The 24,177-nt window shown below is 45.6% G+C and overlaps 1 protein-coding gene across 1 annotated transcript in view; it reads left to right on the top strand.

The window, feature by feature from the left end:
• The window catches only part of LOC116478481 (inactive pancreatic lipase-related protein 1-like), a 31,115-nt gene extending 8,500 nt beyond the window's left edge, over positions 1–22,615 (top strand). The window contains 11 exon segments of the mRNA XM_032169745.1: positions 6,015–6,140; positions 8,329–8,463; positions 9,817–9,930; positions 11,425–11,545; positions 11,645–11,764; positions 13,621–13,680; positions 13,683–13,738; positions 14,957–15,086; positions 17,539–17,647; positions 18,897–19,064; positions 22,552–22,615. Coding sequence (XP_032025636.1) covers positions 6,015–6,140; positions 8,329–8,463; positions 9,817–9,930; positions 11,425–11,545; positions 11,645–11,764; positions 13,621–13,680; positions 13,683–13,738; positions 14,957–15,086; positions 17,539–17,647; positions 18,897–19,064; positions 22,552–22,615 — 1,203 coding nt within the window.
• The last annotated feature ends 1,562 nt before the right edge of the window (positions 22,616–24,177 follow it).

The following is a 24,177-nucleotide window of genomic DNA, read 5'->3' as shown; positions in this document are numbered from 1 at the left end:
CACTAATGGAAACAATGAATGGATCAACTAGGGTCAAGTATTTAAAATTAGGCCATGTCCAAACAATAACATCCTAAGAAAGAAAAGCATATTTGTGTTAGGTCTTAAAAAGTGGATAGAGAGCACCAGGCATGGTGGCTCATGCCTGTAATCAAGACACCGGTTTGTTAGAGCTCTGCAAATTCTTACCCAATCCATTGGGATAATCCTAGAGTTATCAGCCTGTACTTGTCAGAGTACTTTCCATGAATCTCCATAAAGCTGAAGCTCGGTAATGTTATAGTTGCTTGCAAAAAGCTTTCAGAAAACAATTAACTGGCCGGGTGCAGTGGCTCACTTTGGGAGGCCAAGGCAGGCGGATCACTTGAGGCCAGGAGTTCGAGACCAGCCTGGCCAACGTGATGAAACCCTGTCTCTACTAAAAATACAAAAACTAGCCAGGCATGGTGGTGTGCACTTGTAGTCTCAGCTACTCAGGAGGCTGAGGCAGGGGAACCGCTTGAACCCGAGAGGCCGAGGCTGCAGTGAACTGAGATCTGCCACTGCCCTCCAGCCTGGGCGACAGAGCAAGACTCTGTCTCAAAAAAAAAAAAAAGAAAGAAAGAAAAAAAGAAAACAATTAACTATTTAAAGATCTGTGCATGAGTAACAGAACTTAAAACGGCCATCGCTGAAAGTTGAGCATTCATTATAATAGTGACACAATTCACAAGGAAGTGTGGTTGTTTTGTAGCACGTAACATTTTAACATAATAAATTACAACTGCTAACACATTAGATTTTTAAGAATTTATTAGTTTGTGGAACACATATTCACAACACATTTATACAAATATAACTCAAAGAAGGTTAAATATAATTTCTTATTTACAATGTTTCCCATGTAACTTAACGTATTTAATAATCCTAATTTGTTTAATATCTCTCTTTCTTTGAGAAGCTCCAGGGACACTCTGGTATGTCCCCAAAGTTATTCTGAGATCAAAACACTTAATTTAGAATTTCAGAAGTTTGTAAGAAATGTTAAAAGATCTAAAACATTTTCTTAAATAGGATATTGGCCATTATGAAACAACTAAAGGTAAGTACAGAAAAGTTACATAGTTTTTAAAAGCTTAACTCGTTTAATATTAAGAAGGCAGTTTGTTATGGCTTCTGGGCAGTATTCAGAGAGGAGAATTGTAGGAGACAAGACTAGGATGGTTCTTGAGTAAGCATTCATTCCTTCCACAAACATGTGCTGAGCACCTACCATATGTGAGGCACTCTGCTAGGCACTGGAGACGCACAAGTGAGCGAAAAAAAAGACCCAGTTCCTGGTGTCCAAGGTCCATGGCAGCTGCATGATGAGGACTTCATCATGGACAAGCAGAGGCCCCCAAAAGTGGCTTCAGCCAAGTGTTGGGTGTAAATCAACCATTTTGATACTTGCATGGAGAGCAAGTTCTGATTATTTCCTTAAATCGTCATTCAAGTTTGCAGAACTTCACAGCACCCAGATTCTGAAGGCTGGGGGTTGTTCTGGAAATGCCAAGGACCCCTACAGAGGAGTGCAGACTTTTGGACCTAATGCACTCCAACTGGCACCAGGGTTTGTCTGGCCTCAGTGAGATCTACCAGCGGTCATCAAGGACTTTGAGAACTCTAGGTGAAACTCAGAAGCTGAGTTCACTTCCCACAGACAGGTATCTCTAATAAAAGAAAAAGAAATCAATAGCTGACTAATGATGAGGCAAGGTCTTGTACCCTGCTTCCATTACAACACACAGAGGGAGTCTGCCAGTTCATGGGAGACTTAGAAACATAGTTCAATGTAATAGTCTGAGTCTATGCTCTGGAAGAGATTTAAAAACCAGCTTTCTCAAAACAAACATTTCTCTAAAATTAAGGGACTCTGAAAACCCACCTTGAACCCAACTCTATCATTCCCCCAGAATTAAAATTGAAGGAGCAAACAAGGACAGAGCTGATTGCCTGAAGGAAAGCAGATATTTGGGCTCCATCTACGCATATATGTGTAACAGATAATAGCTGATGACTTCACTTTTTACTTTTGTGACCTTTGATGAGTCATACGTCTTGAAGACCTGAGAGCTGTCTGGTGGACATGAAGTCATGGTTTCAAAAAGAGATCCACAGATTTGTATGTCTATGAATCCTTACTTGTGATCCTGAAACTGGATGTAAGTTCATTCAAAATATTCCAGTTGTTGGCCAGGCGCGGTGGCTCACTCCTGTAATCCCAGCACTTTAGGAGGCCGAGGGGGGCGGATCATGGGGTCAGGAGATCGAGGCCATCCTGGCTAACATGGTGAAACCCCGTCTCTACTAAAAATACAAAAAATTAGCCAGGCATGGTGGCGGGTGCCTGTAGTCCCAGCTACTTGGGCGGCTGAGGCAGGAGAATGGCATAAACCCGGGAGGTGGAGCTTGCAGTGAGCCAAGATAGCCCCACTGCACTCCAGCCTGGGTGACAGAGCGAGACTCCATCTCAAAAAAAAAAAAAAAAATTCCAGTTGTTATTGTTGTTTGAAAGCCTCACCCAGAAATCTGGTGTGGAATGAATAAATTGTTCTGACAGCCTCTGAAGGAGAAGCAGCTTGAACCTCAACCTTGCTAGAGGCTTAATTAAATCCCGTAGAGCATTTAAACAGGAGCCAGTGCATTGGAGCACAGTGTATATTGACTGATGCAGGGAGTTTCCTCATTGTCTTAGGAAAGGGTGTGCTCGAACCTGATGCTGTGTGCCGAAGAATAATAACAGTGAGTGCAACAGGTGCTGCTGTCCCTGAATCCCAGGCCTGGCTTGGGTTCCTATTTTGGTTAGCTACTGCTGCATAACAAATTATCCCCAATTCAGTGGCTTAAAGCAGTAAGCATTTATTCATGCCAAGAAATCTGAGTTTGCTGGGTGGTTCTTCTGGTCTTGGCTGGATTTACTCATGCCTCTGTGGTTACAGTGGGTTCAGTAGGCAGTGCCACTAATCTTGGCTAGGTCCTTTACATACTTGGGGGCAAGCTGGCTTTGAGTTGTTCAAAGATGTTGCTGTTACCACACTTAATGACCAAATCAAGTCACACCATGTCTAGCTCAGATTCAAGAGGTGGAGAAATAAACTCCAGTTCTTGATTGAAGGAGCTGCAAGATCACATTGCAAAGGGTGTGTGTACAGGAGGAAGGGATGAAGAACTGTGACCACCTTCCTAATCCATCATCAAGTCTAGCCTGTTTCTCCATCCTGGGGGAGCCTGGAAGTGGGGAGGAAACAGGTCAGGGGCCAAGAGGGTTTTCACATTTTCTCTTTTGACTCATTCTGTGTATCCCTCTTGTTCTACATGGTTGACATCCATTGAAGCTTGCTGATTACTAGCTCAGCACAACTGAATATTCAACAACTCTGTACAGCCTGAATTCAAATCTTACCTCATCACTGGTTAGTTGTGTGACTTTTTAGGCAATTAACTTACCTCTCTGTGCCTCAGTTCCCACATTTATAAAGAGAGGCTTATGGGGTTGTTTTAAGACTAATTAGGTAATAAACGTAAGGTGCTTGGAATTCTGACTGTACTTGGCAAGACTTCGTAACAGTTGGCAGCTATTCTTTATGATTCCAGGAGTCCTTTCCATTTTCTTAAGAGGAAGGCCCTTAGGCCTGCACCCTTGTGTTTTGGTTATTTAAGATTGAGAACTTTGATACTGAGGCATATTTAACTTGGCAAGGGGAGGCACTCATGGTGTTTGCCTTGTGAAGGCTTATCTGCCTTGCTGTGTGAACTGGCTGGGCTGCTCACAGATGCAGCGGTCTCTGGTTATATCATGATGGACTTACAGGGGCCAAGAATTATCTGCAGGTGTGCAACCTTCAGAGGACCTGGGGAAATTCAACAGACATGACATGGGCCTCTGGGGTCTCCTGAACCCAACTATTGAGATTATAGTGGCATAATGCCATTGCCATTGTTTTAAAGTGTTGTCTTTTGGATTGGTTCATTGCATAGCAATAGATAAGTGGAATAGGCAGTTAATGGGAGGATTGTGGTCAGAGGCTACTGTGGGGGCTGTTGAATTTTTCTCCAAAGCTCAGATGCCCAGTATTCCTAGTCTTCGAAAGAGAGAGAAGAAAATTGAGAGAGAGAGAGAGAAGAGGTTTTCTTAATCAGAGATTTCTCTTTACTATCAACTATTTGCAGGTATTTTCATCTATTCTAAGTGAGAAATACTATCCTCCATTATTAGGGTTTGCTGCTGTGTCCCTATTGAGACTTGTAAGTTATTTGGTGATGAAATATAAAATTGAAAAGTGGGGGCCCTTTCAGCTCACAAGTACATGCATAGTTACATAGGTACAAGGTTGGTGACTTCACTCCCTCCTTTAACCAAGCATTCTGTCATCTTTTCAGACTTGTGAAAGACTTGACAGCTATTATTAATCTTGTTTTGTGTATTTGGGCAGATTAAAGTATTAAGCGCGCACAGCATGGGCTATCATCACCTGCTGTTTTCTTGAAGTAGTGTCCAAATGATAAGGCTGGAATATATATTTTTAGAAAGGCCTGGATACTCGATCTGGTGGGAGGGAACATCTGGAACATCAGACAGGGTAAGCCACCTTTGCAACTCCTTTCCCCCTGCTGTGACGTACAGGTGAGGCAAACAGTACTGAAGTCCAGGGCGTCAGTTCTCACTGCTCTGGCAATGCCCTGTGAGACTGAGTTATGTTTAAATTTATTGTAGATGCTGATCTTCTGGACAATCACACTTTTCCTGCTGGGAGCAGCCAAAGGTAAGAAACACCATTCCTGCCCTGTAGGAAGGGCTTAAACTTACGCTCTCAGCCCTGGCCAGAGAAAGCTTTAACTGTGGCAGAGCTCCCAGCAGCTCCAGGGTACCAGAGAGAAGAGGTGGGCTGACACTCTCTGCCTGGGAGAGTAGGCTGGGCAGTTTAAGGGGGACCCGTTTCTGGGGATCCCCCCAGTGGCCTACCTTCATGCTCGGGGTGCCCAAGGCCAGACATTTCTAGGTAAAGCATGAAACATCTGCCTAACGTATCGACTTATCAATGCCCATGATCACATTGGTCAAATAAATGTATCAGAAGAGCTAGGAATGGGACTTAGAACTTTCCAGTTTTGATGGTAGTTCTAAACAAAGGCACCAATGGTGTCCATGTGGGATTCAATGGGACTGATACCAGGCCAGTAGGTGGGCACTGGGGTCAAGAAGAGAGTGGGAGGGGCTGCAGTAGGTTCATCCATTGTCTTCAGACTGTCACTGAACAGAGGAGTGACCAGGCCTGAATAGCAGTGACACACCAGAGCACACCTCGAGAGCAATCCTTGAGCAGATTCAACCTTTCTCTGTAGGAAAAGAAGTGCTATGAGGACCTCGGGTGCTTTTCTGACACTGAGCCCTGGAGCGGGACAGCAATCAGGCCCCTAAAAATTCTCCCCTGGAGCCCTGAGAAGATCGGCACCCGCTTCCTGCTGTACACCAATGAAAACCCAAACAACTTTCAAGTGAGACCTCTGTCATTTAAATGTCACTGTAACTGGGCACGGGGCTACGCCCACCCTGCAGACCACAAATACCTTATCTCTGTGCCCTCTTCCTCCACCATGCCCCACCCCATCCCTCAAGCTGCCCCCCAGACCTGGCTAGACCTAGACAGAGCAGGTCTTTAGTAATGTTGGCTTGAATGAATGAATGGTTCATGCATTTGCCAGAACCTCTAGCTACTGTGTGATTCTGGTCTGGGGCAAACAGCTTACTGTCTAACAAGAACCACAGGGAAGGTAAGACCTCAAACCACAATCCAGGCCTAGTGGAAGCAGTGATTACTCACCTGGAGAGATGGGGCAGGAAAAGGGAGATCAGGGTGGGCTTCATGGAAGAGGTGGCTTTTTGCTAAGCTTTGAAAAGTAGAGGCATTGGGACAGGTGGAGATGAGGAAGGAAAAATATAGGCCTGTGAGGCTGGGCTGCGAAAACATGCAGCACTTCTGTGTCTGTCACAGATTCTCCTCCTCTCTAATCTATCAACAATTGAGGCATCAAATTTTCAAATGGACAGAAAGACCCGGTTCATCATCCACGGCTTCATAGACAAAGGAGATGAGAGCTGGGTGACAGACATGTGCAAGGTAGGAGCCAGCTCTGATCCCTGTGGCCAGCTGAGGCCAACACTTCTGCTAACACCTCTGTCTCACTTTATGCACTCAAGAAATCTTTACATATTAGGTAACTTTATGCAATTAAAATGCTTCTCTTCACAAAAATTAAAATGCCTTTCCATGTTTCTGCACTACATCTGCACCCTGAAGCAACCACATTTGCTATCAGAAAAATACTCCTACTATCTGATTTCTGGTTAAACCAAGGCCTGATGTTTTCTGCTTCCATTTTTACTGAGGGTATTTTGTATCCCATAAACGAGGGACTATAGGTGTTTTTTTGTTCAAATTTTTCCCATATCCCTGAAAGGCTGACATGTGTCGCTGTGACCATTTAACTGATCCCAGCACTTTGGGAGGCCGAGGTGGGTGGCTCACCTGAGGTCAGCAGTTCAAGACCAGCCTGGCGTACATGGTGAAACCCTATCTCTACCAACAATACAAAAATCAGCCTGGCGTGGTGGCAGGCTCTTATAGTCCCAGCTACTCAGGAGGCTGAGGCAGGAAAATCGCTTGAACCTGGGAGGCAAAGGTTGCAGTGAGCCAATATTGTGCTACTACACTCCAGCCTGGGCAACAGAGTGAGACTCCATCTCAAAAAATAAAAAAAGAATAAAAAGAAAACTAAGATTAAGTTACTACAATGATAGAACAGAAAGTGTCACCTACATGTAATATAGGTCAGAAGGAGAGCAACAGAAGAATACACACATGTGCACACACACTCATACATACATGGACATGTGTGTACAACTTGTGCATACACACACAAACACACACACACATGTGCATGCAATATACCACAGTATGCCATCATCCTTTCTCTTTATGTGGAGACTAGTTCAATTGATTTTTCTGTTGCCTAAGAATTTACCCCAGGAGCCTGCCTTCCACACATACATTAATAACACCAACCAGTAATGTCAAAAGGAAAAATTGCAAACCCAGAAAATTAAAGTCATTCTGCACTTGGCCTTGGTTTAACAGGCATTTCACTCTTGGCACCTTTCCTGTCCTATCATTAATAAGCATCTTATTGATGCAGTTTATACTCCAAATTCTCCAGGCTTGTGAAAGTTTCCTTAGGATTGCTTGAAAATGAAAGTCCTGGCCAAGCGCAGTGGCTCATGCCTTTAATGCCAGCACTTTGAGAGGCCGAGGTGGGCGGATCACATGAGGTCAGGAGTTCAAGACCAGCCTGGACAACATGGTGAAACACTGCCTCTACTAAAAATACAAAAATTAGCCAGGTGTGGTTGCAGGCGCTTGTAGTCCCAGCTACTCGGGAGGCTGAGGCAGGAGAATCACTTAAACTAGGAGGTGGAGGTTGCAGTGAGCTGAGATGGTGCCACTGCACTCCAGCCTGGGTGACAGAGCGAGACTCTGTCTTAAAAAGAAAAGAAAAGAAAAGAAAAGTCCTGAGGAGAAAACTCCCACTATCTCTGTGCATGTGATCACACATATTAGTATACTATATGTGGAATGATTCCAAGTGGATTTTAAATTTATAGTACCATTTTAAATTCAAGCTGGTAATATGTACTGCCTGGCAGAACTCCTAAAGATATATCAGCTCCTTCGACATCCAGGAAGACATTTTCCTTCCAGAATTCTTCAATCTCTTTTAAATCAGTACAGTTCTATTTTTCAAATATCTACATGTGTCTACTCCGTGAAGTACTGTGTCATTGTGACTATAAAAATAGTGAAGCTTTTCTCTCACTTTCCAGCTCAGTGAATGCCCAGCAGCCTGGGGCATCGCCAAGAGCCTGAAAGGACCCCTCACAGTGAAATCCGCAAGGTCATTTAGACACTGGCCACCGGAGATTGCACCTAACTTTTCCTTTTCAAAATAGGACTCTTTTCATGATGCAATTGTTTTTCCCTTACTAACCAACCTTACTGAATTTGGTTGAAGGAAACCAGAGAGTGGCCAGCTTCCAATTAGTCTGTAAGCTGGAGGGGGAATCAGTTTGCCTTTCTCATAACGTTCACCCTGAAGGATAACTCCTAATTACCAACAAGATTCCCTAACAGAGTCTAGTTTATCTCATGCCCTAGCTAGGAGAAGAAAGAAGTGGCCATTTCTGAGCCCTGACTGGATAAGGTTTCCCCTGCTCCCATTATCTCCCCAACCCCGCTATCTCCCCAACACCAGAACCTGTTTGAGGTGGAGGAGGTGAACTGCATCTGTGTGGACTGGAAGACGGGCTCCCAAACCACCTACACACAGGCTGCCAACAACGTGCGAGTGGTGGGCGCCCAGGTGGCCCAGATGCTCAACATCCTCTTGGTGAGTCAGCTGGATGGGCTACGTGAGGAGGGAAGCAGTGCCTGCCTGCTGGTCTCTGTTTGGTAGAGATGCAGCTGAGAGTTATGGATTAAAGAAGGAGAAAGAATTGATATCCAGACCTTACTTCTAAAACTCTGAAATTTGCCTTCATAATGACATGCCAGTGGAAGCAAAAATAAGAATTGCTAACACTTAGAAAGTGGTTTTTTTAAAATCCTCTTCAATTTACAGATAAAGAAACTGAGGCCCAAAAACTTTAACCAGTTTGCTCCCAAAGTCATAAAGCAAATGAATAGAAGAGCTGCCTTTTGATCCAAACCATCTAGCTTTAGAATTCACCCACAACACCAGATGGGCTCTGTTTGGGGTGAAACACAGCATGGCCAGAGACAGCCACAGAGAGCCAACGGACAGTACGTGCAATTAGCATGTACCAACTCTACTGGCCTGGTGGTGTGGGTGCTATTGATGTTGGAGAATTCCTTCTGCCACAATCATTTCACTTATTTCTTCCTACACTGTTTCATTATAGCTAACTCCTTCAGTCTTTAATTCTTTAAGTTGCTAATCCTTTGTGACTATTTTCTATACCAGGTAATGACTACAGCCAATTCTGTCTTATAGTTAAAGGGTCTACAAAAGAATCAACTTCTGCACTCCTGCAGAAATCAAAACCCATGGTATTTGTACAAGAAGTATGGTAGACCAATAAATGAAGTGCCTTTGGGTGAATGTCTCTGAGATCAACATGTGCAAATACCTCATAGCTCTATTTGATTTGCTTGTTCACCAGTATTTTTGGAGAACAATGTCAGGAGTATGTGAGGAAGTAAAGAAGACACATGAGGTCCCAGACCATCAAGGAGCTTGCAGTGAAGACTTGCAATGCCAGTAGAGTGTGATCTATTAGTGGGTTCTGATGGGGAGAGTAGGAGCTTTACAGGAACACATAGAAGGCAGCTAATCCACACTGATGGGGTGGGGAAAGGGATTAAGGAGGTCTCCCAAGGAAGAGATGTCTAAATTGAGAGCTGAAGGCTAGTCTGTTGATGTTAGCTGGCAAGTGCTTGGGGGATAGACAACAACAGGAAGAGAAGAACAAACCAGGCCCAGAGGTGAGAGGCTATGATGTATTCGAGGGTCTGAAAGTTCAACAAAGGGTTTGGCTGAAGGGTCTAGAAAAATAGATGATGAGTTAGGAAAGCTCTGAGGCCTTCAGAATGAGTTTGGGCTTGATCCTGAAGGCAATGAGAGGCATGGAAGATTTTCAGCAGAGGAGTAATATCCATTAGGCTGGCATTTTAGAAAAACCACAGCAAAAAATTTCCTGAAAATACAATCTTCCCTCTCCAGACAGAGTATAGCTACCCCTCTTCCAAAGTTCACCTCATCGGCCACAGCCTGGGAGCCCACGTGGCTGGAGAGGCAGGCAGCAAGACTCCAGGCCTAAGCAGGATCACAGGTAAGGCCCCAGAGGCAGGGCCCCAGTTTTGTCCCCAGAAACCCCAGAATGAGGTCTCAAGAATGCAGCCCAGTTCAGAACTCCCCCGAAGGAGAGTTCACTGCTCCCCTTGGCTGTGATAGAGCTGCTTGGAGCCTGCACAGAACATTTTAGGGAGTCCCCAAGAAGCTCATGCGCCACCTTCACGGCAAGGGAAGGGTGATTTTGTTCCTCTTTGCTTCTTCCACCTCTGTCCTAGCCCCTCGTTTCTGAGTCCTGGTTTTCTGGTGGTGTCAGTCTCTCAACAGGACTGGGCACCCAGGAAAATGCAGAGTGAGACCAGTATGAACATGAGCAAAACATAATCAAGGAGGGTCTGTATTGCCAATTCTTTCTCCCTTTTCTTTGAAATCAAGGGCAGAATAGAACCTTAAAAGTGTTTCCCACTGCTTCTACTAGTAGAAGAAACCCAGTTGCCGTTATGGCCAAAAGCATTCTTTTAACCCCATCAAAGCATTTGAATTATAACAGCAACAAGATATATCTACATAATATGATGGTGATAATAATAATAATTCTATTATAATTATTATGATAAGCATAGATTAAGTACCTGCTTATCCCAAATACTGCACAAAATGTTTTATATTTTCTTATATAATTCTCAGAACTGAAGAAAAGGGCTCAGGGATGCAAATAACTTGCCCAAAGCCACACAGCTCATCAGTGGGACAACTGAGATCCAGACCTGGTTTTGCTGATGTTTGGCTCAAGCAACTCTTTATAAGAAATCTCTCTTCTATTTGCAGCTGGCAACTACATTCACGTTCCTATTTTATCAGCTGCTCTAACAAAGCCTTCAAAAACTATTAACAAATCCAAGATCCCTACTAAGAAGGAAATTTGTCAAAAACAATAATTATTAATATCTTACTTATACACTCATGACTATACACCAGGCATTGTGCTAAGTGCTACATATTAACTCATTTAATCTGTAACAACCATATCGAATAGATGCCATTATCACCGCATTTTGTAAAATGAAGAACCTGAAGCACAAAAAGGTAGAGTGACATGCTCAAGGTCATGCATCTTGCCCCAAAAGCAGCTGAGTAGGAATTTGGAGCCAGGCAACCTAGACCCAGAACCTGTGTTCTTAACCATGATACCACATTGCTTCACCCCTTTCTTTCTACAAACTTGGGGAGAGAAAGGATGTTGAAGAAAGATACACAAGTAAATGGGAGACTCCGGTGGGGAAAAAATCCTTGCCTAAACAAAATCTAAATTTCTTTGCTCGTTTGTCCTCCTCCATCCACGCCACTGGGAACCCTTTTGCAGTGAGCCACATTCAGACTCTATGTCCTCATATTTGCATCCAAGGCCATGGCACTGCATAACTCCAGGGCATGGTACCCCTTGAGTTGGGCAGTGCATGGCCTGGGCAGCTGTACGCGTTGGTGCTGCTGACATCTACAGTCAGGTCTATTGTTCTGCAGTGCTGATCATCTCTTTAGGGGTTGGATCCTGTAGAAGCAAGTTTCGAGAGTACTCCTGAAGAGGTGCGACTTGATCCCTCTGATGCTGACTTTGTTGATGTGATTCACACGGATGCAGCTCCCCTGATCCCATTCTTGGGTGAGACCTACGATGCTTCAGCTGTGAGCATGCACAACTGTGTTTTAACGATGAAAGTCCTGCATGACAAAAAGCTCGTTGTTGTTCTAAACATTTCAGGTTTTGGAACGAACCAACAGATGGGTCATCTTGACTTCTTCCCCAATGGAGGAGAGAGCATGCCGGGATGCAAGAAGAATGCCCTGTCTCAGATCGTGGATCTAGATGGAATCTGGGCAGGTAAAGTCATGGTGGGGCGAAGGGAGCAGGGCAGGTTCTTTCCTGGAGTGACCAATACCTTTCTGTAGCAAATCTTAAGAATAAAAATGAAACTGTCTTTAAAAATATACAATTCCCTCTTCTGGGGGTTATTTCAGAAAAAATGTAGCTACATAGTATTTGTTATATCTCAGCTTTACTGCTTTTGTGCTTCTTTAAAACATTGCTGTGGATGTCCTGGCGTGTACAAGCAACAAATAATTATAAAACTGTCACTTAAAGCTGTGACTCCAACAATCAATTTGTAGTTACCTAATAGAGAAAGGAAATACCATAAAAGCAAACATCCTGACCGTAACTAAGAGACTTTTGCTACAAATTCTCTCTTGGGAGTCAGTGATAAGGTTCAAAATGATGTAATCAGCTTCCTTTCAGTAGCTAGAATGAGAATATTCCCAGTGGTTTCCACAGCAAACCTATTTGCACAATGAGAGCCACTGCTCACCCATGTTGAGTAGGAATAAGGAGCAATCACAGTTAAGGAAGGTGAGATGGGAGACTGCTATTGGACGTGGTTATTCTTTATTGTTGATCTAGCACACTTGGGAAGAAAGGGCATCCTGCAGACACAGCTCTGACTCTGTATCTAATGAGGCCAAAAGGACAATGGACAGGTGAAGTTTTCATCCAGGCTTGTCATGTGGCACCACACGGAGAAAACCCTTAGTAGTCTGACCAAATGTAATGAGTAAAGATTTTTATTGAATTTCATCAAAATGGCTTGGCATATATGGATGCCATCAAAGCAGATACTAAGAATGAGGACAGGCCGGGTGTGATGGCTCATGCCTATAATCCCAGCACTTTGGGAGGCCGAGGCGGGCAGATCACTTGAGGTCAGGAGTTTGAGACCAGCTTGGCCAACATAGTAAAACCCTGTCTCTACTAAAAATACAAAAATTAGCCAGGCGTGGTGGTGTGTGCCTGCAATCCCAGCTACTCGAGAGGCTGAGTCAGGAGAATCACTTGAACCCAGGAGGCAAAGGTTGCAGTGCGCCGAGACCATGCCATTGCACCACAGCCTGGGCAACAAGAGTGAAACTCCATCTCAAAAATAAATAAAATAAAATAAAATAAAGAATGAGGACATATGCAGTTTGTCTTTCACAGCCTCATAAGGGTTTGCGTGCATAGGGCAGCTGAAACTCTTCATCAGTAATGGCCCAGCAAGCTCAGGCCAGGTGTGGAAGGTATAATGTAACATTTGTCACTTGGCAGGAGTTGCAGGGAGCCAAGAAAGGTTGCAAGGAAAATCAAGACGCTACAAGAGCGATGCTCATACAAAGCCACCTAAAGTTATCCAGCCCTTGTTTTTATTTGTATAACTGCCACATGGAGATGTCCTCGCATTGGCTTGATCATATCACATCTGGTCATGTCTTTGAGGACCTCCAGCATGGTGCCTGGGACATGAGATGGCACAAAAGTTAAAGGGATGGGCTCAAGACCAGATGGGTATGGGTCTAATTACCAGCTTTCCCACCTATTAGCTCAACTGTAAATCTGAGGCTATACTCCATAGTTCTTTCTGTAAAATAGGGATGAGATGATAATGTATAAATAGGGATGATATGGTACCCACCTCCTAGGAAGACTGAGGATTACATGGACAAGGCATGTAAAGTGATCAGAACGTTGCCTGGTATGCAGAAAGCACCCTCTATATGTTAATTGTCATTGTTGTGGCTGAATTTTGGATTTATCTTAAGTTTCTGAAAATACGGTCGTACCTTGGAACCATCCCATTTGGACAGAGAGGCAGAGAAGCTGTTCCAGCACCCAACCACCTGTTCAGACTTCCTTATTTGTTTTCCCAGGAACCCGGGACTTTGTGGCTTGCAATCACCTAAGAAGCTACGAGTATTACTTGGAAAGCATCTCCACCCTGATGGGTTTGCTGCATACCCCTGCGCTTCCTACAAGTCCTTTGAGTCTGTAAGCTATCGTCCTGCCTCGAGCAACGGGCATCACTCCTCCATGGGACTGTTGTCCTGCTGTGTTTGGGATTTGCAGTGCCTTCCCACTACGTGTTTTGCATTGTCCCTCAGAGTTCATGGTCCTGTGGAGTGGAAGAGAAAAAAAGTAAACAACTTTAGGCAGGAGGTGGCTAAAATTTTAGATTAGATGAGTCATGTGGCAGAGGAAAACTGGGAAATCAGAGAGAAAGAGCAGTCAATTCAATGATATAGAGAGGCTTCCTGCAGGAGGCGACCTCTGAATCTGGCTTAAAAATGATACAGTTTAGAAAACACAGGAATGCACATTTCTGGCAAGGGCAGAGCGGGAGTAGAAGAATGTATAGAGAATAATTCACACCACAGAGAAAGCAAGGTGGATGCTGGAGTCCTATATGCCAGGCTGGCAACAAGGGGAGAGATGGAAGAATGACAGGCTAGAGCCTGCCTATTCCGGCTCACAAGAGCCAGCATGAGTATCCCTTCCCAACTCCACATTCAGAGACATCATGTTGGTAGCCTGAAATTGGCCACAGTTAGAGTATTTACACCACTGAAATTGGTAAGCACTGCAATCCAGGGTTTTTGTCCCAGAGAATTGGCTGCTTATCATTCACCACCTCCACTCAGCAGAAGGTATAATTGATCTAACCTAGGTCCTGGGCGTCAGTATTTTTTTTTTTTTTTTTTTGAGACAGAGTCTCGCTGTTGCCCAGGCCGGAGTGCAGTGGCGCGATCTCGGCTCACTGCAGGCTCCGCCCCCCGGGGTTCACGCCATTCTCCTGCCTCAGCCTCCCGAGTAGCTGGGACTACAGGCGCCCGCCATCTCGCCTGGCTAATTTTTTGTATTTTTAGTAAAGACGGGGTTTCACTGTGTTAGCCAGGATGGTCTCGATCTCCTGACCTCGTGATCCGCCCGCCTCGGCCTCCCAAAATGCTGGGATTACAGACGTGAGCCACCGCGCCCGGCCGGGCATCAGTATTTTTTAAAGCTCCTCAAATAATTCTAATGTGTTGTGCCTAAAAGTTGGGAACCCTGATCCAGATGAAGGTAATTTAGAGATCATCTGCTCCAACCCCTTTGTTGTCACAAAGGAGAACGCTTAGGCTGTAGGAAAATTGAGTGTCTGCTCCCTCAGATGTATCAACCATACAAACACAAATTCTCCTTACAGTCCCATCTATCTCTTCTCAATAGGACAAGTGCTTCCCGTGTCCAGATCAAGGATGCCCACAGATGGGTCACTATGCTGATAAATTTGCTGGCAGGACAAGTGAAGAGCAGCAGAAATTCTTCTTGAACACAGGAGAGGCTAGCAATTTCGCTCGTAAGTTGCACTTTGACTACCTGCCCATGTAAAGAAAATATGTAGTTTCTGTTACAAATGAGGGGCTTGCTTTCAACCTGAAATATTTGTGGGTACATTTTAATTATCTTAGAAATGGACACATTCACCCAAACTATTGCAATTACAAGTCAACTGAGGATTTAGAAAGAGTGTGCATTTCTTCCATTCTATTTCTGTGGCATGAAATGACAGCAAGCAAATAGTATAATTAATGGAATGAGGCCAATTTGCACATCCTTGTGACCAGCTACCCTGAATTTTTACCACTCCACAGTTCATTGTTTCTTTCCTTTTTAAGGCCGCATCAGACACACCTTTTCTCTTCATTCAGCAAAGATGTAATTGGTACCAGCTCTTTGCTGGGCTGTGTCCCTTAAGAAGCCCAACTCCATTCTCTGCTTTCCCCTCTGTCTGTGCATCCCTGATGCCCAGGGGCTGCCTCGCTGGTGGAGTGCAGGCGGGAATCAGGGGGAAGGATGGTTTCTCTCTAAAACCTGCTGAATGGACTAAGACACAGGGTAGAGACTGGGCATGTTTGGGCCACTTTGTACCAACCTGCCCCATGACAGTTCCATAGGAGGTGACCCAGTAAAGACAGAGGTTATATATTCATATAAATATGTAACACATCTTACATAGTTTTTAAAGTCAGATTTATTGAGGTAAATTTATATTTGGCAACATGCACGCTTTTTAGCATACACTTCTATGAGTTTGGACAAATGAATAGTTGTGTAACCACCTCCAAATCAAGATACAGAACATTTCTATCACCATATATATCACTCTGTATATTTTTTTGTAAGAAGACATTGATTAATCAATCCTTCCACTGATGTTGTGATGCATGGAATACTTGCTAATATTTCAACAACAAATTAAACACTCAAAAACCATGTATTCATTCCTCGATCAACATTTACTTATGGGCCACAGACTATGCTAGACACTGAGGATGTGGGGACGAACAAGGCACTCCTCTCATGAAATTAATAATCCAGCCGAAGACAGAAACTGGGCAAGCAACTACAAGCGTGTTGGGCTTGGTAGCTGTTGCCATGACATTATGGGACAGAGAACCTGGCCCTGACCAGAAAGAGGGTCAGGGTCAAGGTCTCTGAAGATATGAAAGATCAATAGGAGTTAGGCAAGAATCATGTGTGTGTATATTAATGTACATCTGTGCACATGTGTGGGTGTATGCATGCATGTGTGAGTGTGTTTATGTGTGTATGTACCTTTGTGTGTATGCATGTGTTTATATATGTATGTATATGTGTGTCTGTATGTTTATGTATATGTGCATGCATGTGTATGTGTGTGTATTTGTATGCGGGTGTCTATGTATATTGAACATGCATATGTTGTGTATATGTATTTGTGTATGTGCACACACATGCATGTTTCTGTATATGTATTTTGTGTGTGCTCATGCATATGTTTGTGTATATGTATTTGTGTGTGTGCACACGCATGCATATGTTTGTGTATATGTATTTGTATTTGTGTGTGTGTGCATGCAGGCCCTGGGACAGCACTTCAGGTAGGAGCCTAAGTGACAACTGCTCGTGCACCTACTCTGTGCTAGAGACTGCCCAGGGCCTGGGGAGCAGAGAGGAAACACAGTCCCCGCCCTCGAGGTGCTTGCCAGGCTGCACTCCCGAGCTACCTTCCCAAATGTGGAGACAAGCTCCTATTCCCTCTCTCTTCACCTTACCTCACTGTACTGCCATTCTGGGGCAGAGCTGGCCAACAGAACTTTCTGCAATGAGGGGCATATTCTGTGTAGCCATTAGCCTCATGTGGCAATTTAACATTTGCAATACAGCTAATGAGTTTGAGAAACTAAATTTTTAATTGTATTTAATTTGGATTTAAATGTAAGCAGCCACGTATGGCTGGTGACCTCCTCACTGGGCAATGCAGTTCTAGAGGGGGATACTGCTAAATACATACTTCTCCTTAAGGCCTTGTTTGATTTGTAGATTAAAAAATAGAATTTCTTATACTTTGGCTGGGCGTGGTGGCTCACGCCTGTATTCCCAGCACTTTGGGAGGCTGACATGGGCGGATCACTTGAGGTCAGGAGTTGGAGACCAGCCTGAATAACATGGCGAAACTCTGTCTCTACTAAAAATACAAAAATTAGCCAGGCGTAATGGTGTGTGCCTGTAGTCCCAGCTACTAGGGAGGCTGAGGCAGGAGAATTACTTGAACCTGGGAGGCGGAGGTGGCAGTGAGCTAAGATTGCACCACTGCACTCCAGCCTGGGTGACAGAGTGAGACCCCATCTCAAAAAATAATAATAATAATTTTTTAAAAAGGAATTTCTTATGCTTTGATGCCTCAGAGTAAGAGAAGGAGACAAGTCTGGGATGTAGGCTACCTATTTTGTATGTGAATAAATTGAACTCTTCCATCTCCTGTGCAGGCTGGAGATATGGGGTTTCCATCACACTGTCTGGAAGAACAGCCACTGGTCAGATCAAAGTTGCTTTGTTTGGAAATAAGGGGAACACTCACCAGTACAGTATCTTCAGGTAATTTCCTATTTTAACACTACGTCTCATTTGGTGATATACACAGCCTTCAAACCACACACTTAATTTGAACACTTATCATCTCTTTATATGTCAATGGTTTTTAATTACAGTCATGCAACATGTAACAACATTTTAGTTGATGGACCACATACACAACAGTTGCTCTATAAGCTTGTAATACCATATTTTTACTGTACTTTTTCTATGTTTGGGTGTTTAGATACACAGATACTTACCATTGTATTCCAATCATCTACAGAACTCAATGCAGTAACATGTAGTACAGGTTTGTAACCTAGGAGCAATAGGCTGTACCATACAGCCTAGGTATGTAGTAGGCTGTGCCATCTCCGTTTGTGTGAGTACATGCTATGATGTCCACACAATGATTAAATCACCTAAGGACACATTTCTCAGAACATATCTCCATTGTTAAGCAATGCAGGACTATATTACTTTATGTACTGAAGTCAATTGCAGACTTCTGCTAACAATTTTTCTTTTCTGTTATAAACCTAGGCATTTCGTCCTCTCTCTCTCTCTTTTTTTTTTTTTTTTTTTTTGAGAAAGAGTCTTGCTCTGTCACCCAGGCTGGAGTGCAGTGGCACGACCTTGGCTCACTGCAACCTCCGCCTCCTGGGTTCAAGACATTCTCGTGCCTCAGCCTCCCAAGTAGCTGAGATTACAGGCATGTGCCACCACACCTGGCTGACTTTTGTATTTTTAGTAGAGACAGGGAGGGGGGTTTGCCATGTTGGCCAGGCTGGTCTCAAACTTCTGACCTCAAGTGATCCACCCACCTCGGCCTCTCAAAGTGCTGGGATTACAGGCGTAAGCCACCATGCCCTGCCTCTTTCTCTCTTAATAGATGTTTTTTTAAACATAAATCTAATATTACTTCAGATGTCCTGTTTTCTGATTAGTACAATAACACATGCTTATTGTGCCATACTATGTGGCTAATTTGTTACTGTACAAATAATTCTTCCAAAACATATAAAATGATATGCAGGAATTCTATTTTATTTTCTATTAGAAAGCTTTAAGGAAAAATTAACTTGAGTTTTAAAAACCATAGTTTGAGGTGCTAGCATATAGCTGGCTTTTCCATTTCTCCATCCTTTATTTGGAAATTAATTCAGAAAAATAATCCTGTTAATCTAGAATAGAAAACAGCAGCATGGCGTCGTATGGTAATTAGAACTCATTTCCATGAACAGGGATGTTTATGTTTCTCTATTTCAAGGGGGATTCTCAAACCAGGCTCAACCCATTCCTAGGAGTTTGATGCAAAGCTGGATGTTGGAACAATTGAGAAAGTCAAGTTTCTTTGGAATAACAATGTGATAAATCCAACCCTCCCCAAAGTGGGTGCTGCCAAGATCACTGTGCAAAAGGGAGAAGAGAAGACAGTGTATGTATCTTTGCTGGCTGGTGCCTAAAAATGTTTGCAGAGATTCATGTTATAATGAAAACCCACCCCAGAAAGTTACATGTAGTTAAGCAAGAAAAGCCAAGAAAATTTACCCATCTGTGGCCCCTTCTCCTCAAACAAGCAACTGACAAAGAGCATAAAACGTTTCTGTTGGGTGCACCTCATTGGGTGTTCTCAGCACTGCCTGTGGGAATACAGAAGATAAGGCTGCACTTTCAAGGTAAAATGAGAAAACATAAGAAAGAGAACAAGAAATCCTTTCTGAAGGGTACAAGTTTATAAGTATGGGCGAGTGAATAGCTATACTTGAAAGAGGAGAAGACCAATCACATTTCAGGATAATAAAATGGAAAATAAATCGGTTTTAGGAAAAGACCGAAAATTTTATATAGGACAAGAAAGCCCTGGGATTGCAATACTTGTGAGATCCTGACCTGTGGCCTCCCTGGCTTTGGGCCTGAATAAGCACAGGGCCATGGGTAGGAAAAAGGGACAGCTGGAGGAAAGTTGGTGTGGTGACCTGAGAGGGCAGAGCGACTGTCTCTCAAACCTCAGACCCCAATTCTGGCCAGTAGAACATGTGGCTTTGTGGGAAGGAGATCCTGGGCTCTCAGCCACCGATGGTCTTGAAGTTTGGGGTTAGGTGGAGTCACCGAGTTCAGGTCCCAGAGATTGTCCCTCCCCCAGGTGGGGAGGGTGGGGTGGCAGCGTAGAATGGGGCTGACTCCACATCTGGGTCTCCTCGAACTGGATGACTCAGTGACGTTATCCCTATCCCCACGAGGCAAGGAGAACAAAGAGGCTGGCCCTGCCAGGTGGTCGGTGGAACCAGGAGGCCTTATAAGCTAGAGCACGGTACACAGGAGGCTGGGCCGGGCTGGTCGGGAGCCCTGTGCAGGCTGGAGGTGCAACCAAATCCTTTCCTCCCTGACCCCGTCAGAGGATACTCAGCCTCTAAAATTCAGCTCCCCAAGGCCCCATTAGCAAGCATCCCATGGCCTGGATCCTGGGACTGTGTAGTTAAAAACATGTCAGGTGGTGGCATCATTGGAATCTTAAAAATGAGAGGTGTTCCCAGGAGATGACTTGCTCACAGGTAAGACATACGAGGCCAAATCACCAGGGCATTGCATCTTCCAGGTTTCCTGAGGAAAGGCTGACACTTTCTGAACTTTCTGCAAATGGAACAGAACTTACTTAAGGCTGCACCTGAGGCCCTGTGCCCATCAGCTGTCACCTGCATTCCAGTGGCTGAGTGCAGCTCCCCTCGCTGTCTGCTCCAGAAAGACTCTTTCTTAAGAGCAGCTGGATATAAGACACCAGGTTTTTTAAACAGAGGAAAGTCAAAACCAGCTTCAAATCTCTCAAACTAGTTTGGGGAGTAAAAACATTGAATTAGTTGAATTACTCAAACATTTTCCTGTTATGAAAATGGCCAGTAACATTTAATAATAATAATGATGATAATAATAATAATAATAAAGAAGCTAAAGAAAATCAAGATTTTGGTCCAAGCTCTTCTCAGAATCCCCTCACATTTTTTAGTAACCTCACTGGGGTTTCAATTCCTACTAAGGAAGCTGCCGACTAGGATTCCCTCCAATGACACAGTATCCAAAGAGAAAGGCAGCCTTCCCCCTCTTTATTTCTCCCTGTCCTCCTCTCTTTCTTTATGAAGTATCTTTGGTAAATGTACCCTTGCAAATGACTTTATTAAGTACCTATTGTATGGCCTGGCAAATAGTAAGGGGTGCAAAGACAGAGCCTACATTCAAGGAGCTTACAGTTTAGCTGTTGAGAAAAATCAGACTTATACAGGAAAGGTCAAAAGACCAAATAAAGAACTCCCAGGAGAGGCTCAGAGAGACAGTGGCCAAGGAGGAAAGCACAGGGCCCCGGGGAGGCTGTGATGGAAGGAAGGGCAGCTCTCAGGATGAGGCAGGGAGTAGGAGGGAGGAAGGGCACAAGGGCAGGGCAATAGGTTCAGGTGCATGAGGGGCGACAGGGCCCAAGTGCAGGGAATATGATCGGAGGCCTCTGGTGCCAGGTTAGGGCTTCTTGGAGGAAAAAAATGAAACACAGAAGAGAAGATGGGAAGGGCCAAGGAACACAAGTGAAGAAATGGGGCAAAGCTTCCAAGCTCACAGGTGGCTAGGCCTGAGAGAACCACAATAATAACTGCTTACATCTGCATTGTTTTGTGTTAATTATAAGACTTTTTACATTTACCGTCGTGGGATGTTACGTTCTTATCATGGAACTCTCAACAGTCATGGCAGGGAGCCCTCTTCTACAAATGAAGAGGGCTGCCTTTCTCTCTCTCTCTCTTTTTTTTTTTTTTCCCTGAGATGGAGTCTCGCTCTGTTGCCCAGGCTGGAGTACAGTGGCAAGATCTCAGCTCACTGCAACCTCCACCTCCTGGGTGCCTCAGCCTCCCAAGTAGCTGGGATTACAGGCATGCACCACCACGCCTGGCTAATTTTTGTATTTTTAGTAGAGACGGGGTCTCACCATGTTGGCCAGGCTGGTCTCAAACTCCCGGCCTCAAGTGATCCACCTGCCTCGCCCTCCCAAAAGTGTGGGGATTACAGGCATGAGCCACCACACCAGGCCTTGCCTTTCTCTTTTGATACTGTGTCATTGGAGGGAATCCTAGTGGGCAGGTCCTTTAGTTGGAATTAATACCCCAATAAGGTTATTAAAAAATATGAGGGGATTCTGAGAAAAGCTTGGACCAAAATCTTGATTTTCTTTAGCTTCCCAGTTATTACATCCTTCCTCAGGGTCCTCAGATAACTAGCTCCGAAGCACTCAAATGTGGGAGGGCAAGGTCATGAGGACCTCCAGGGAGGAACGCCAGGTCCCCCGACTCCAGAGCTGGAAGACAAGGTCAAGGAAGGCTTGACGTGTGATCCTACCGTGGAAATTACAGCCTCTGGCATCAGATGGACCTGTTTTTGCATCTTTGTTATTCTGCTGATTAATGGAGAGCTCTCTGTGCCTCAGTTTCCTCTCCTGTAATGTAGAACTAATCCTCAGACCCCCTCACACATGTGTGGTGAGGATGAAGTGAAATAAGCAGCATAATTGGCTGCAGATGAGAAGGGCTCAGGGCGTGTTGGCCACTGTCCCCTTCCGAGAATGACTGGAGGACAGCATCCCTCTGTAAGCCAGGCTGCTGGGCCTATGGAGGCCGCCAGGCGCCTGTGGGGACAAGGGAGTGAGAGTCCCTGCCTTCGGAGGCCACCGTCCTGTGTGACACTCCAGAACCATAGCAGACCTTGTCCTAGAGCCTCCAGGCAGCAAGCGCTGCAGGCGCTGGTTACAGCTCCAGCCCTAGTGGCCCCTCGTGCCTCCTGAATCACTCATCGACTGTGACCTGGGCTTAACCCCTTAAGAAAAAAAAAAACCCACTCGGTTTTGCTAAGGTGACCCAAACGCTTACAAAACTTCCTTTTCTCCCCAGGTACAACTTCTGTAGCGAAGACACAGTGCGGGAAGACACGCTGCTCACTCTCATGCCCTGCTAAGCTACCGGGGCGACCTGGCTGCTGCGTTCACACCGATAAAATCCACTGGTGCATCTGTATGCTCTGAGTCTATCTCCTGCCGCGGCCGCCTCCCGGGGATACATTTGGGAATGGAACGTTTGCAAATGTCCCGAGCACGTTCCCATACCTGGGTTTCTCCCTATTAACTTTGGGTCACACAGTTTCCCTGGCTCCTGTGCCTGGGTCGACTGTCTTCTCCGCGCCTGAGCTGGTGGCGATGGACTGAACTCCGGAGCCTCAGCTCGGGGATACCAGCCTTTAGCCCCGCGCCTCATTTCACAGGGAGGAAACTGAGGCCCAGAGGGGCAGGCAGCTGTTCAAACTCACAGAGTGACCCGCTGTCCCCGACAGGTCGGAGGGCCGGGCTCCGGACCCCTCTTTCACCGACCCTCCCTGACTCACAGAGACCACCCGGAGGGATCGCGGCAGGCCCGGGAGGACGAGCCTCTCTAAGGAGGTAGCTTTGAGGGTGAGGGGACCCCTTGTTGGCCCTGGCTCTTGGGGAGGTGGGCAGAGGCGGACACAGGTGCAGGGCGCTCTCGGGCTTCCGCCCCGCTCCCGTGGGTAGCGGCTGCCTCGCGGACACCTATGCACAGAGCGGCGCGGAGGCAGGGCCCAGGGCGGGCCCTGCTGAAAGGGGCTTTTCCGTCAGCCAATCGGCTGGGGCCCCGAGGAGCCCCCAGCCAGTCTGGCGTCCCCATGGGCCCAACCCACAGAGACCTGGGAGGAGCTGGCGTTCTTTCAGGAGGCCTTTCTGCCCCGCGGTGTCCCAAGTCACCACTTCCCCCAGGGAGTCTCTCCGTGGTTCACCAAGCCCCGAATCCCACCCCGGCAGTCCTGGTGCCGACTTCTGTTTCTTTTTTTTTTCTTTTTCTTTCTTTTTTTTTTTTTTTTTTTGATACGGAGTCTCGCTCTGTCGCCCAGGCTGGAGTGCAGTGGCGCGATCTCGGCTCACTGCAAGCTCCGCCTCCCGGGTTCACGCCATTCTCCTGCCTCAGCCTCCCGAGTAGCTGGGACTACAGGCGCCCGCCACCACGCCCGGCTAATTTTTTGTATTTTTAGTAGAGACGGGGTTTCACCGTGTTAGCCAGGATGGTCTCGATCTCCTGACCTTGTGATCCGCCCGCCTTAGCCTCCCAAAGTGCTGGGATTACAGGCGTGAGCCACCGCGCCCAGCCACCGACTTCTGTTTCTAACCTGTGTGGCCACGTCGAGCTATCATTGAACTTAAGACTTGAATGCGAGTGGGCTTCGATTGTCCCTCCAAAGCAAGGTCGTAGCGAGGATCAAAAGAGCGACCTTAGGAAGGGGCCTCACAGGACAGGGTGCAAAGCGAGTGCTCGGTAAACCGCGGTGATGACGAGGGTGACAAAGACGGCGGCGGCCAGGGACACCCACCCCTTGGGTGGTGGCACCAAGTGGGAGACAACCGAACCCTCTGGTTCTCTGTCAGTTTCAGCAGCATCCGCGGTGAACCCACACCCCAAGCAAAGAGCTCAATCAATGGAATGTAGATTCACCACCTATCAAACACCAGCTCT

This window comes from Hylobates moloch, unplaced genomic scaffold, assembly GCF_009828535.3.
Source record: "Hylobates moloch isolate HMO894 unplaced genomic scaffold, HMol_V3 SCAFFOLD_3, whole genome shotgun sequence".
Taxonomy (NCBI): domain Eukaryota; kingdom Metazoa; phylum Chordata; class Mammalia; order Primates; family Hylobatidae; genus Hylobates; species Hylobates moloch.
The sequence above is the reverse complement of the archived record's forward strand: the minus strand, read 5'-3'. Positions and strand labels throughout refer to the sequence as shown.